The sequence below is a fragment of the Pelodiscus sinensis genome, chromosome 8, assembly GCF_049634645.1.
Source record: "Pelodiscus sinensis isolate JC-2024 chromosome 8, ASM4963464v1, whole genome shotgun sequence".
Classification (NCBI taxonomy): Eukaryota; Metazoa; Chordata; order Testudines; family Trionychidae; genus Pelodiscus; species Pelodiscus sinensis.
In genome coordinates, this window is record NC_134718.1 from 1,047,850 (window position 1) to 1,061,069 (window position 13,220).

Consider the following 13,220-nt stretch of genomic DNA (forward strand, 5'->3'; position numbering starts at 1 on the left):
GGGGGGGGGGGGGCGCTACTGGCTACTCCAGGCCCCGCCTCGCCCGGCAGGGGGCGCCGTGGGGACGGGCAGGAACTGGCGGGGGGGGGGGGGGGCGCTACTGGCTACTCCAGGCCCCGCCTCGCCCGGCAGGGGGCGCCGTGGGGACGGGCAGGAACTGGCGGGGGGGGGAGGGGGGCCGCTACTGGCTACTCCAGGCCCCGCCTCGCCCGGCAGGGGGCGCCGTGGGGACGGGCAGGAACTGGCGGGGGGGGGGGGGGCCGCTACTGGCTACTCCAGGCCCCGCCTCGCCCGGCAGGGGGCGCCGTGGGGACGGGCAGGAACTGGCGGGGGGGGGGGGGCCGCTACTGGCTACTCCAGGCCCCGCCTCGCCCGGCAGGGGGCGCCGTGGGGACGGGCAGGAACTGGCGGGGGGGGGGGGGGCCGCTACTGGCTACTCCAGGCCCCGCCTCGCCCGGCAGGGGGCGCCGTGGGGACGGGCAGGAACTGGCGGGGGGGGGGGGGGCCGCTACTGGCTACTCCAGGCCCCGCCTCGCCCGGCAGGGGGCGCCGTGGGGACGGGCAGGAGGCTGAACCGCCGCCGCGGAGTCGTTCCGGGCGGAGGCGGGACCGGACCGGGACGTGGGGCCGGCCTCCCCGCCCCCGCCAGGTCACATGAGCGCGGCGGCGAGTCACGTGCCGTGCCCGGTGGCGGAAGCGCGCGAGCACGGTAATGGGAAGGGGCTCTTCCGCGCTGGCGGGTGGGGAAACTGAGGTAGGGAGGGTGCGCGCGGCAGGCGGGCCCCGGGGCTGCAGTGGGCCCCTATTGCCCCCCAGGGTGGCGGGCCCCGGGCAGTGAAACCCCCCAGCTTTGCCCAGGCTGCTCCGGGGGCACCGTCCTGGGGAAACTGAGGCACGGGCCTGGCGGGGTGCGCGCTCTGCCCCCCCCCAGCCGGCGCTGGCTCTGACCCGCCCCCCGCAGATGAGGTGCCTGCTGATCGCCAGCGAGGGCGCCGAGCTGCTGTTCTGCTGGGCCGACCCCGAGTTCATCGACAGCCTGCGCCGGCGCTTCGGCCCCGTGGGCTGCCAGGTGAGCAGGGCGGGGCGGGGGGGCAGGTGAGGGCTGGGGAGGGGGTGGGGGGGAGCGGATGGGGAGGGGGCTGGGGGGGAGCGGCTGAGGGCTGGGGAGGGGGTGGGGGAGGAGCAGCTGAGCCCTGGGGGGGGAGTTGGGGCGCTGGAGGTGCAGCCGAGCGGGGAGGGGAGGCGGGTGCACCTGGGCAGGACTGGCTCATGGCCGGCCTGGCCCTGCTCTGCAGCCGCCCGCCTGCGAGGACAGCATCAACACGCTCTTCGCCCCGGTGATCATCTCCTGCGCAGCGCTGCTGGAGCAGCTCTCGGACACCTACACCTGCTTCTCGGCCGGCGAGGGAGGCCCCCTCCACGTGCTGCACATGGTACGGGGGGCCCTGGAGGAGCCCGGCTGGGTCTCTGGGCAGGAAGGAGTGGGGCAGAGCCCATCCGCCTCCGCAGAAGTGCTGGGGGTGCGGGGCTCTGCACCGTGGCCGACAGAGGCACCCCCCTCGCCAGAGCCCGGTCCCCCTCGCCAGTCCTCAGAGGGGGGCTGCTCCCAGCCCTTGCACCCCCGGAGCCAGGGGCTGCCACGGCTCCGTAGCCGGGCAAGGGGGTGACCTGTGAAGGTGCCGGTGGCTCCTGCCAGTGCTGGTCAGGGGGAGCCGCGCTGGCAGCTCTGGGAGCCAGGGTCCCGCGCGGCCCCTGCCCTGGGCCCCGCGCCGTTCCTCGCCCTGCGCGGGAAGCACCTCTCTGGGGCCGAGCCGTGGCTCTGACGGCGGGTGTCCGGCAGTTCGGGGAGTGCCTGTACATCGCGGTGAACGGGGACGGCTCGGAGAGCGAGGACGACCTGCGCCGCAAGCTCTACGTGCTGAGGAGACTGGTGGAGGCCCACTTCGGCCTCCTGACCCTGGACTCGCAGCTCGTCGGCAGGGAGTGAGTGGCCAGCCGGCCGGGGGCTGCGGCAGGGCGTGGGCCAGGCCGCCCCTCGCCCAGATCGGGCGTCCGAGCTGACTGGGGAGCTAGCGGGGGGGAGGGGCCGGGCCCCGGTGTTGGGCTGGGTGGGTGGCGCCGCGGGGGCGGAGGAGCGATGGGGCCAGGAGCTTGCTGCAGGCTGTGGGACTCGAGTCCTGCGCGCCTGGCTGGGCCCCACTCTCGTTTCCCACGTGCGGAATGAAGGATGCTCTGAGCACGTGGGGCGGGGCAAGGGGGTCGCGTGCAGGAGGGCTCGGCTGGGGCACAGGGCTGGGGAGCAGGGCTCTGGGCTGGGTCTGGACGTGAGGGACTTGGGTGCAGGCCTAGAGACGACTCCCCCAGGCCTCCCCAGCAGCAGCAGTTGACGTGGGGGGGAGTCTCGCCCCCTCCTCTCCCTGCTGCACCCCTGGACCCCTGCACGGGCCTCAAGGCATCTACGAGGCGGCGCAGCTTAGGGGGCGCTCTGCCGGGCCCTGCGCGTGGGGCACTGCTGCCTGAGGGGGCGCCCCTCCCCCCGGCTCCGAGTGCGGCGGGGTCTCTCCGTCCCAGGGAGGAGCCTGTGGGGGCCCTGGGCAGACCGGCTGCGGGCGGGCTGACTTGGAGGCTGTGCTCCCAGGTTGAGGCCGGCGGATTCGGAGCAGCGTGGCCGAGTGTGGGCCCGCTTCCAGGGCCTGCTCCAGACCTACAGCCGCCTGCGGGAGGCTGACCAGAGCTTCGCCGTGGAGGTACCTTGCCCGTGGGGCGTGACTGGCGAGAATTGCCCTGATGGGGGCAGGGGGGGGGGCTCCGGATGCTGTGGGGCTGCTGGGCACTGGGGGGGCTCCGGATGCTGTGGGGCAGCCGGGCACTGGGGGGGGCTCCGGATGCTGTGGGGCAGCCGGGCACTGGGGGGGGCTCCGGATGCTGTGGGGCAGCCGGGCACTGGGGGGGCTCTGGATGCTGTGGGGCTGCCGGGCACTGGGGGGGCTCGATGCTGTGGGGCAGCCGGGCACTGGGGGGGCTCGATGCTGTGGGGCAGCCGGGCACTGGGGGGGCTCGATGCTGTGGGGCAGCCGGGTACTAGGGGGGCTCCGGATGCTGTGGGGCAGCCGGGCACTGGGGGGGCTCGATGCTGTGGGGCAGCCGGGCACTGGGGGGCAGTTTCCTCCCCTTGCCCGTCTGAGCTCAGGCAGGCTGGGGCTGGGGCTGTGTCCGTCTCCCTGGGCCCTGCCCGCAGGCCGTGGAGCGGCTGATCCACCCGCAGCTGTGTGAGCAGTGCATCGAGTTCCTGGAGCGCCAGGTGGTGCCGCACCTGGCGGGCAGCGGGCAGCGCGGGGGGGAGGAGGTGGTGCACGCCTTCCTGCTGGTGCACACCAAGCTGCTGGCCTTCTACTCCAGGTGAGACGCCTGGCCCAGCTCCCCGCCCTGCACGGCCCTTCCCGGGGCCGCGGCCCGGCACTCACTGCCCTTCTCCCGCAGCCGGAGCGCCAGCGCCGTGCGCCCGGCCGACCTGCTCACTCTCATCCTGCTGGTGCAGGACCTGTGCCCCAGCGCGGAGGAGGAGCCGAGCCCCCAGGTACGTGGCCCGGCCTGCAGCGTCGCCTCCCGCGGGCTGTGGCAGGCCCCTCTGAGCAGCTCTCGGCTCTCCCCACAGCCGGCCCGGGGGAGGCCGAAGAGCAGCGCGAGCATCCCAGTGAGTCGCCCCAGCCCCCACGGCGCCCCCAGGAGCCAGGCCGAGGAGCAGGTGTGTGCGCCACTGTCTGGGCGACCCAGGCACAGAGCCTGGGGCTGCTGGGTTGGGTCCCACGGTGGACACAGCTGGGATCAGGGCCCTGGGAGTCCGGGAGCTTCCCCCCTTCCCCGCGCTTCCGGCCCTAGCCCGGGGCCCTGTGTCCTGCTGCCCAGGAACCCTTCGCCAGTCTCAGACCATCCAGCTCCCCGGGGCCCAGCCCAGCCTGCCCGCTCTGCCCCTTGGCCCACCCTCAGCCTGCCCTTGGGGAGGGTCCCGCAGCCTGCTGAGCTGGCTCCCTTCCCTGGCAGGATGCGGACGAGCTCTCTGTGCCCGAGGAGTATTACACCCCCCAGCCCTCGCCCAGCCGGCAGAGTGCAGGTGAGTCCCTGGCTAGCCAGGGCCGAGGGGCCCAGCGCTGCCCCCGCCGGGCTGGGCTGCAGGCGGTGCGGGGGCAGCTGGCTCCTCTGCTCTGTTGCCCACAGGAGGCAGCAGCTGGTCGGAGGGCTCAGACCCGCCGGGCTCGGGGGAGGCGGATGCTGCCGACGTCCAGGTGAGCCGGGAATGGGCCCGTGGCGGATCCCCACCCTGAGCAGGACGCTGCGAGAGCCTGCGGGCCCCCACCCCACTGCGCCGGCCTGGCCTCGGCCCCGCCCACGCTCCACGGGGCAGAACATGGAGCCCACGAGTCTCCCCAGGGCCTCCTGCCCGTAGGGTGCCTCAGCCATCCTATGGACACGCCGGTCCCCCGGGCGGCCTGGGGCAGTGCTGGGGGGCTGGCGGGGGCAGAAGCAGAGCGGCCTGGCCCCAGCCCACCCCACTGGGGGAGAGTGCAGGGGGGCGGACCCCTGCTGCCGCCCCGCACCAGGCCCCTCTGTAATTCCCTGGCTCGGGCCTTTGGGGAAGGGGCAGCCCAGGGACCAGAAGAGGCGATGCTGGGGGGTTGCCCTGTACCCCCTAGAGGCCGGCCCTGCCAGCTGCTAGCCATGGGGAGGGTCTGTTCCCTGGGCAGGGAGCCGGGCTGGCAGCGCCTGCGTGACGGGCTCCAAGGGGCAGGGCCGGGGGGGAGTTTGTCCTGAGATCCAGCCTCAGTCTCCCTTTGCCGCCCCCCTGCCTGCGTGTCCCAGGGCCCCTCGCTGTGCTGCCCGCACTGCTTGCGAGCCGGCTGCTCTCTCCCCAGCTGGCAGAGGACTCGCTCCAGGCCCTGGGGCCCCCGGCACCACAAGCCTCCAACCCCACAAGGATCTTCCTGGATGCGAACCTGCGGGAGGGCTACTGCCCCATGGTGCCCCACTCCATGTACTGCCTGCCGCTCTGGCCGGGCATCACGCTGGTGCTGCTCACCAAGGTGAGCCGCTCGGAGCGCGCCGTGCTGCCCGTCTGGCCTCTGGGTAGAGGGGCGAACCGGGGGGGTGCTCCCACCAGGGCTGCTCAGCGCCCCGGCCGGGCCCTCCCGCAAGGCACCGCACCAGGCCCACCGAGCGCCCCGGCTGGCAGCAAGCCCCAGAGCAAATCCCGCAGACGCCCTGTGCCCCCCAGCCCCCCTCACAGGGGAGAGGTTCTACCCATCCCCCACCTCCCCTCACCCACCCCAGTGCTCCCTGTGCCCCCCAGCCCCCCTCACAGGGGAGAGGTTCTACCCATCCCCCACCTCCCCTCACCCACCCCAGTGCTCCCTGTGCCCCCCCAGCCCCCCTCACAGGGGAGAGGTTCTACCCATCCCCCACCTCCCCTCACACACCCCAGTGCTCCCTGTGCCCCCCAGCCCCCCTCACAGGGGAGAGGTTCTACCCATCCCCCACCTCCCCTCACACACCCCAGTGCTCCCTGTGCCCCCCAGCCCCCCTCACAGGGGAGAGGTTCTACCCATCCCCCACCTCCCCTCAGACACCCCAGTGCTCCCTGTGCCCCCCAGCCCCCCTCACAGAGGAGAGGTTCTACCCATCCCCCACCTCCCCTCACACACCCCAGTGCTCCCTGTGCCCCCCCAGCCCCCCTCACAGGGGAGAGGTTCTACCCATCCCCCAGCTCCCCTCAGACACCCCAGTGCTCCCTGTGCCCCCCCAGCCCCCCTCACAGGGGAGAGGTTCTACCCATCCCCCAGCTCCCCTCAGACACCCCAGTGCTCCCTGTGCCCCCCTCACAGGGGAGAGGTTCTACCCATCCCCCACCTCCCCTCACACACCCCAGTGCTCCCTGTGCCCCCCCAACCCCCCTCACACAGGGGAGAGGTTCTAACCCATCCCCCACCTCCCCTCACACACCCCAGTGCTCCCTGTGCCCCCCAGCCCCCCTCACACAGGGGAGAGGTTCTAACCCATCCCCCACCTCCCCTCAGACACCCCAGTGCTCCCTGTGCCCCCCAGACCCCCCTCACACAGGGGAGAGGTTCTAACCCATCCCCCACCTCCCCTCAGACACCCCAGTGCTCCCTGTGCCCCCCAGACCCCCCTCACACAGGGGAGAGGTTCTAACCCATCCCCTGCCTCCCAGCAGGTTCCCCCCGTCCCAAAGGCCCAGGCCCAGCCCCAGGTCAGTTCACACCAGGGCTACATCTAGACTGGCAGGATTTTCCACAAATGCTTTTAACTGAAAAGTTTTCCGTTAGAAGCATTTTCGGAAAAGCGCGTCTAGATTGGCAGGACGCTTTTGCACAAAAAAGCCCCGATTTGTGATTTTTGCGATCGGGACTTTTTTGCAGAAAACAAATCTGGGCTGCCTGCACTGGCCCTTTGGCGCAAAAGGCCTTTTGCCCGAACGGGAGCAGCCCGGTATTTCCGCAGGAAGCGCTCATTTCTTACAGGAGAGCGGCAGTGCTCTTGCGGCCAGTGTAGACAGCTGGCAAGTTTTTCCAGTAAAGTGGCTGATTTCCCAGAAGAACTGGCCAGTCTAGACACAGCCCTGGGCTCTCACCCCAAAGAGCTGCTGGGCCGAGGGGAGAGGAGAGCAGGCGGGGGGGATTGGCGGGTCGGAGGAAGCCCCAGGCGCTCAGCCCCGAGGCTCGCTGCAGGCTCTGGGCGGAGATGGAACACGCTGCCGCTTGGACGTCTCCGGAGCTCGTCCTGGGCGCTCAGCAAGTCCTTCCCTGCGCTGAGCCTGGCCAGGTGCCTGCTGTGGGGGGCTGGAGAGCAGCCCCAGCTCCTTTTCTCCCCTTGCCCGGTGGCTAGCGCAGCCGGTCCTGGGTCACCGCCCCGGCAGGCTGCTCCGGGCCCGTTGCTGCTCCCGGCTGGAGCGGCAGGAGGGTGGGGAGCGGAGCCAGGCTCAGCCCAGCACAAGCTTTCACCAGGCCCTCGGCCACCCTGCACCGAGCTTGGGCAAGCACGCCCGGGGGTGCACCACTGCTCTGCCTGCTCGGGTCAGTGCGCTGGCGCCACCTTCACCACAACTGGGCCTGACTCCAGCCTGCAGCCCCTTGCGGGCTCCGGCCACCTGGGACAGGCCCCAGGCAGCTTGTGCATCCCTTCGGGGGAGCCCAGAGCCTGGCCCAGCCCCTGCGCTCCAGCTCGGTCTGCCTCCTTGCAGCCCCCCCTCCCCGGGTCCCCTCCAGCCCTTCGCTCACCAGCTGCTGGGGACTCGCTCTGCCAGTGGCCAGGCCCTGCACCCACAGCGCCGCACAGGGAAACTGAGGCACGCGGGACTCCTGACCCTGTTACAAAACATTTCCGGCTCCTGCCGCTCTCCCCACCCAGAGCCCCAGCCCCCACATGGCCTGCTCCCTGTACCAGCTGCTGGACGGGCTTGTGGTGCTGGAGAAGAAGCTGAGGGAGGGGCCGGACGAGGGGCCGCCAGCCCGCTCCCCTCCGCTGCTGGCCGAGCTGCGCCACAGGATGGACAAGTTCGTCAAGAAGCTGGGCAGGCCGGACATGCAGGTGAGTCTGGGCCTGGCGGGGGGGGGGGGGGGGGGGGCGGCGCGTCCCGCCCGGCTCATGGCTGCCCTGTCTGTCCAGCTGCACAGCGCCTGGCTGGAGTTCAAGAGCAAGGCCTTCTCCAGACACGAGTCCGGGAGCGCCAGGGAGTGAGTATGGGGGCCGGCCGGGGGGGGGCTCAGACCTCAGCGGGCCTGCTGGGGCGGATCTGGGGGCATCTCTCAGGGGCTGTTTCCATCCAGGCTCCTGCAGCTGCTGGGCAGCGTGAGGCGGCAGCTCTGCTCTGTCTATCGCCAGCTCTTCCTGACCCCGCTGCCCGGCCAGGGCCTGGCCCAGGGCCTGCAGGATTGGGCCCAGAAGCTGGTGCGGTGAGTGTGGCTGGGGGCAGAGGCGGGGCCAGGCTCGGCGGGGTGGCCGGCCAGGCTCTGGCGTGAGACGATGGCGCCAGCGGGCGAGCGCGACCGAGACGCGGCGGCTTTATTTGGCCATCGCAGCCCTGCTGAGCCGCCAGCGCGGCACCGGGCAGCGCCCCCCGCAGCCAGCAGGGCGGCCCACAACACGTGGCCAGGCTCGTGGGCGCAGCCCCGGTCCTAGTCCAGCGCCCTGCTGTGGCTTAGTGCCGGGGAGGCTCCTCTGCCCGGCCCAGGGCGAGCCCGGCAGGACGCGTGCGGCGCCCCCCCCCCCCCCCGGGAATCGTGGTCCCGCTGGGAGGGACGTGCCTCCCCCTCCCCCCCGGGAATCGTGGTCTTGCTGGGAGGGACTCGGCGCCCCCCCCCCCCCCCGGAATCGTGGTCTTGCTGGGAGGGACTCGGCGCCCCCCCCCCCCCCCGGAATCGTGGTCTTGCTGGGAGGGACTCGGCGCCCCCCCCCCCCCCCCCCCGGAATCGTGGTCCCGCTGGGAGGGACTCGGCCCCACTGCAAAGCGCCTGCTCCGACCGTAGCTCTTTCATGCCATGGCCTTGGCTAACAGCTGGCACCTGCCCGCCGGGCACTTTGAACCCCGGCCTGGGGGGCACGGGCGGGGCCGGGGCCTGTCCCCTCGGTGCCCTGCAGTCTGGGGCCCCGCGCTCACCCCAGACCTCTGCCTCTGCAGGGAGAAGCTGCTGGACTGGCGGGACTTCCTCCTGGTGAAGAGCAAGCGGAACGTCACCATGGTGTCATATCCACCGGGCCCTGGCCCCGCCACTGCAGCCACGGGGGGGGGGTCTTGCCCCTTCTCACCGACAGCCGGGCCGGATTCTGCCCAGCCCTGGGGCGGTGACTGCAGGGGCCCAGCCAAGCCATCCGGGATCTGACGGTCCCTGGGGTGCTGGGCTGGCCCCGCCAGGGGGCTTGCACAGAGCCCCCCACACCTCCCAGTGCCTTGGTGGGATACGGGCGGTGCCCCGGGGTTGTGGGGGGCTCCTGGGTTCCCATTGCCGGGGGAGGGGGACCTCAGGAGCCGGGGGGCTTGGGGAAGCCCCCTGTTGCCCAGGATGGGGGTCCCTGCAGTCTGTTGCCCTTGACCGGCCCCCACCTACCTGGAGGACTTCCCGGGCCTGGTGCACTTCATCTACGTGGACCGCGCCGCCGGGCAGATGGTGGCCCCGTCCCTCAGCGTGGCCCAGGAGGCCGCCACGGAGCTGGGCAAGGGCGCCCTGCCTGCCTTCATCAAGCAGAAGGTACCGGCCCCGGGTGCCGGGCGGGAGGGGCAGCCCCGGCCGGCCCGCAGGGCACGGGGAGCGGATCAGGCTGCAGCTGCCTCCTCTCGCCAGGTGTGGGGCCTGCTGGCGCTGGCGCGGCGCTACCTGCAGAAGGGCTACACGACGCTGGCGCTGCGGGACGGCGACTACTACTGCTGCTACTTCCTCTGGCTGGAGAACGAGCTGGTGCGTCCCTGAGCCCCCGGCCCCGCCTGGGCTCCCTGTTCCTGGGCCCCGCTCACGGCCGCTCCTTTGCCGCGCAGGGTTACAGGCTGGAGGGGCCCGAGGTTCCCGTGCTCGCCGAGGACGCGGCCCCCATCGGCGTGCTGGCCGGGGATTACTACAGGTGAGCGCAGGGCTGCCCCTCCCCGGGGGGACCGCTGCTGCACCCAGCACTGGCGCAGGTGGGGCCGGGAGCTGGCCTGGGGTCCAGGCTGGTAAGCCAGGCTCCGACCAGGCCACGTCCCCACAGCCCTGCAGTGCTGCGGCCCCAGCCTCTGCCCAGGGAGACTGCCCGGCGGGGGCAGCGACCGCGAGCGCGCGAGATCTTGGTGTTGCTGGAACTGGCCGCTCAGCGGAGTCACCAAGGGAGCAGCATGCTGGAGCCCACGGAGGAAGGGAAAGCGACTGAGGCAGAGGGGGTCCTGCTGCCTCCATGGGGCCGCACCGCTGGAATACGCCTGCCCTGTGCCCAGCGGAGAGGCGTGGAGCACCCGCCAGCTGCAGGGTGACTGTTCAGGAGGGGGCTGGCCTAGAGGTCTGGCCACTGGCTGGGGGAGAGCCCCAGGAAGTGCTGTTCATCCCTAACACAACATCATGGGGTGACCCAGCTCCTAACAGGCAAGGGGGTTGAAAACAAACACAAGGCACTATTTCTTCACACAGCCAACCTGCGGAACTCCCTGCCAGGGGATGCTGTGAAGACCACGACTTTAACGGTTCAAAAAGAGCTGGTTAGGTCCCTCAGCGGCTGTGAGCCAGGCTGGGCGGGGGGGTGGCCTTGGCCCCTGTCTGACTGTCAGAGGCTGGGAATGGGTGACAGGGGAGGGCTCCCTGTTCTGTTCATGGCCTCTGGGGCACGTGGCACTGTGGGCAGACAGGACCCTGGGCTGGATGGGTCGTGGGTCTGACCCAGCCTGGCTGGTTTGTCTGCCCCTCTGGGATGCTGCTTGGGGGGAGGGGGTGCAACACTGCAGGGGCCTCCCATTGACCGCTGCCCCTCCTGGCAGGCGGCTGCTGCGCTACTCCAGCAAGAGCCACCCGGGCGAGGTGGTGAAGTGCTACGAGCTGCTGACTGTGCATCTGGGCGTCGTCCCCACCGAGCGTGTGATCCAGCAGGCCTGCGACCTGGCCCGGCGGCTCTGGGAGCCGTCCCGCATCCCGCTGCTCTGAGCCACGGCCCTGGTGCCGGCCTGCGAATACAGCGCCCCGCCACCTGGGGGTCCCCAGCTGCCCCGAGGGCAGGGCACCAGTGGGGGGAGGCTGTGGGCGGGGCCATTGCACGGGCGCAGCTGGGTAACGTGTTGGGGTCTGAAAGTGCCACAGCTGGTGTGTGTGTGTGTCTGCATGGTGCTGCCCTGCGTGGCTCCAACCTACCCCACGCATTGTGCACACGCGTGAGGCCACGCAAACAGCCCAGACACACAGATGTGTTTGTGCACACGCGTGAGGCCACGCAGACAGCCCAGACACACAGATGTGTTTGTGCACACGCGTGAGGCCACGCAGACAGCCCAGACACACAGATGTGTTTGTGCACGCGTGAGGACACAGCCCTGCCACACAGGCTGGTTGCATGCAGATGAGGACACGCAGGCACCCTACTTGCTCTGTGTTCTGCAGCCTGAAGCCAAGGAGGGTCCTGGACATGGTTCCTTTTAATGTTTTCCATCTGTGCGGAATAAATTTTGTATGCACCAAGGCACGTGCAGATATGCACCACCCGTTGGAACATGCTGCTGGCTGTGGGCACTGTGCTGATCAACTGGGCGGCACGTGACGCTCCTGGGTGGCTTCCAGAGAGCCCGGGTCCTGGTGCCCCAGCTGGCCCTGTGCCCTTCCTGCTGCCAGGTGGGCAGAGCCCCCCCCCCCCCCCCCCCCCCGGCTCCTGGGCATGTTGCATCCAGCCCTATGGTGGGACGGTTCCCCTGGCCCCCCCTTGCGTCTCAGCCCCTAGCCCAAGGGGTCTGCAGCCCCCAGCACGTTAGCTGCGGGGGGGGGGGGCTCAGGCTGGCAGCTCGGGGGCGCATGGGGGGCCACAGTGGCCTGCCCTGGGGCGGGATGGGGCGGGCAGGCCGGGCCTGGGGGTGCAGCTGCTCCGGCCCCGCGTCGTCCAGCGGCGGGTGCTGCCGGGGGGGTCCCTGTGCCCCGGCCGGGCCTGCCGCTCGCGGGGACTCGGCCCCGCCCCGCCCCGCCCGGAAAGGGCCGAGCCGAGCGCAGCATGGCAGCCAGGCGGGGGCTGGCGCTCGCGGGGGCCAGGGCCCAGCTGCAGCGGGAGTACGACGCCGTGGTGGTGGGGGCAGGTAACCGGGGGCTGCTCGGGGCCCTTCCCCTGCCGCCCGCCCGGCTCCGGCCCCCCCGCCCCAGCCCGGGCGCTCCCCTGGTGGCACGGACCCCCCCACTGCTCCTCTAGCGGGCACGGCCCCCCCCCCCACTGCTCCTCTGGCAGCACGGCCCCCCCCCCACTGCTCCTCTGGCCGGCACGGCCCCCCCCCCACTGCTCCTCTGGCCGGCACGGCCCCCCCCCACTGCTCCTCTGGCGGGCACGGCCCCCCCCCCACTGCTCCTCTGGCCGGCACGGCCCCCCCCCACTGCTCCCCTGGCGGGCACGGCCCCCCCCCCACTGCTCCTCTGGCAGCACGGCCCCCCCCCCACTGCTCCTCTGGCAGCACGGCCCCCCCCCCACTGCTCCTCTGGCAGCACGGCCCCCCCCCACTGCTCCTCTGGCGGGCACGGCCCCCCCCCACTGCTCCTCTGGCGGGCACGGCCCCCCCCCACTGCTCCTCTGGCCGGCACGGCCCCCCCCCACTGCTCCTCTGGCCGGCACGGCCCCCCCCCACTGCTCCTCTGGCGGGCACGGCCCCCCCCCACTGCTCCCCTGGCGGGCACGGCCCCCCCCCCACTGCTCCTCTGGCGGGCACGGCCCCCCCCCCACTGCTCCTCTGGCAGCACGGCCCCCCCCCACACTGCTCCTCTGGCAGCACGGCCCCCCCCCACACTGCTCCTCTGGCGGGCACGGCCCCCCCCCACACTGCTCCTCTGGCGGGCACAGCCCCCCCCCCACTGCTCCTCTGGCAGCACGGCCCCCCCCCACTGCTCTCACCCCAGCCCGCTCTGCCCCCCCCATCCCGCGCACCCGTCTCGTGGGACCCGCGTTCAGCTTCATCGCCCGCCTCTAAAGCCACCGAGCCCCGTTCTCACGCGTCCTGGCGCGGGGACTTTCTGGCGGAGCCCCGGGCTCCCCGGAACACCATTGGGGAACACTGCCCCCCCCCGCAGGGGGTGGCGCCCGGCCCGAGGAGGGGGGAGCCGGGTCGCGCTATGGGGCCGCAGGTCCCTGCACCCCGCTCTGGGGCGCTAAGGGCTGGCTGGGAGGGTCCCACGTGGCGGCTCGGTGAGCCCGGGGGGGCCTGCGGGCCCGGGGACAGGAGGAGAAATCTGCCCCCGACTCCTGCCCTTCGCTTGCCGCGTGTCTGCTCTGCTGTAGTGGGGCTGGGGCGACCCCTGCTGGCCGGGGTCTGAAAGCGCTGCCCGGGGGGGAGGGTCGCCCAGGCCAGAAGCTGTAGGCCATTGCCGGGGGAGGAGTGTTCTGTGGCGGGGGGGGGCAGTCTGGGGGGAGGAGTGTTCTGTGGCGGGGGGGGCTGTCTGGGGGGAGGAGTGTTCTGTGGCGGGGGGGGGGACAGTCTGGGGGGAGGAGTGTTCTGTGGCCGGGGGGCAGTCTGG

The 13,220-nt window shown here is 72.1% G+C and overlaps 1 protein-coding gene across 13 annotated transcripts; it reads left to right on the forward strand.

Moving 5' to 3' along the window:
• Positions 1–551: 551 nt before the first annotated feature.
• Positions 552–11,202, forward strand: HPS1 (HPS1 biogenesis of lysosomal organelles complex 3 subunit 1). Of its 13 annotated transcripts, none has more exons than XR_012905506.1 (20): positions 554–709; positions 962–1,069; positions 1,296–1,433; positions 1,841–1,983; positions 2,639–2,747; positions 3,239–3,399; positions 3,481–3,577; positions 3,656–3,745; positions 4,042–4,111; positions 4,189–4,283; positions 4,911–5,078; positions 7,420–7,599; positions 7,678–7,745; positions 7,839–7,964; positions 8,690–8,754; positions 9,112–9,257; positions 9,351–9,464; positions 9,542–9,624; positions 9,751–10,118; positions 10,508–10,644. XR_012905506.1 is itself a non-coding variant. In XM_075934463.1 (20 exons), exons 2-20 carry the CDS (start codon positions 962–964, stop codon positions 10,668–10,670), a joined length of 2,379 nt encoding a protein of 792 aa, XP_075790578.1. In that variant the 5' UTR covers positions 554–709; the 3' UTR covers positions 10,671–10,808. The 13 variants fall into 13 exon arrangements, 11 of the variants coding, with proteins under 11 accessions (XP_075790583.1, XP_075790578.1, XP_075790582.1 ...); XM_075934463.1 differs by having other exon boundaries at positions 9,751–10,005; positions 10,508–10,808; XM_075934465.1 differs by having other exon boundaries at positions 555–709; positions 4,216–4,283; positions 9,751–10,005; positions 10,508–10,808.
• The last annotated feature ends 2,018 nt before the right edge of the window (positions 11,203–13,220 follow it).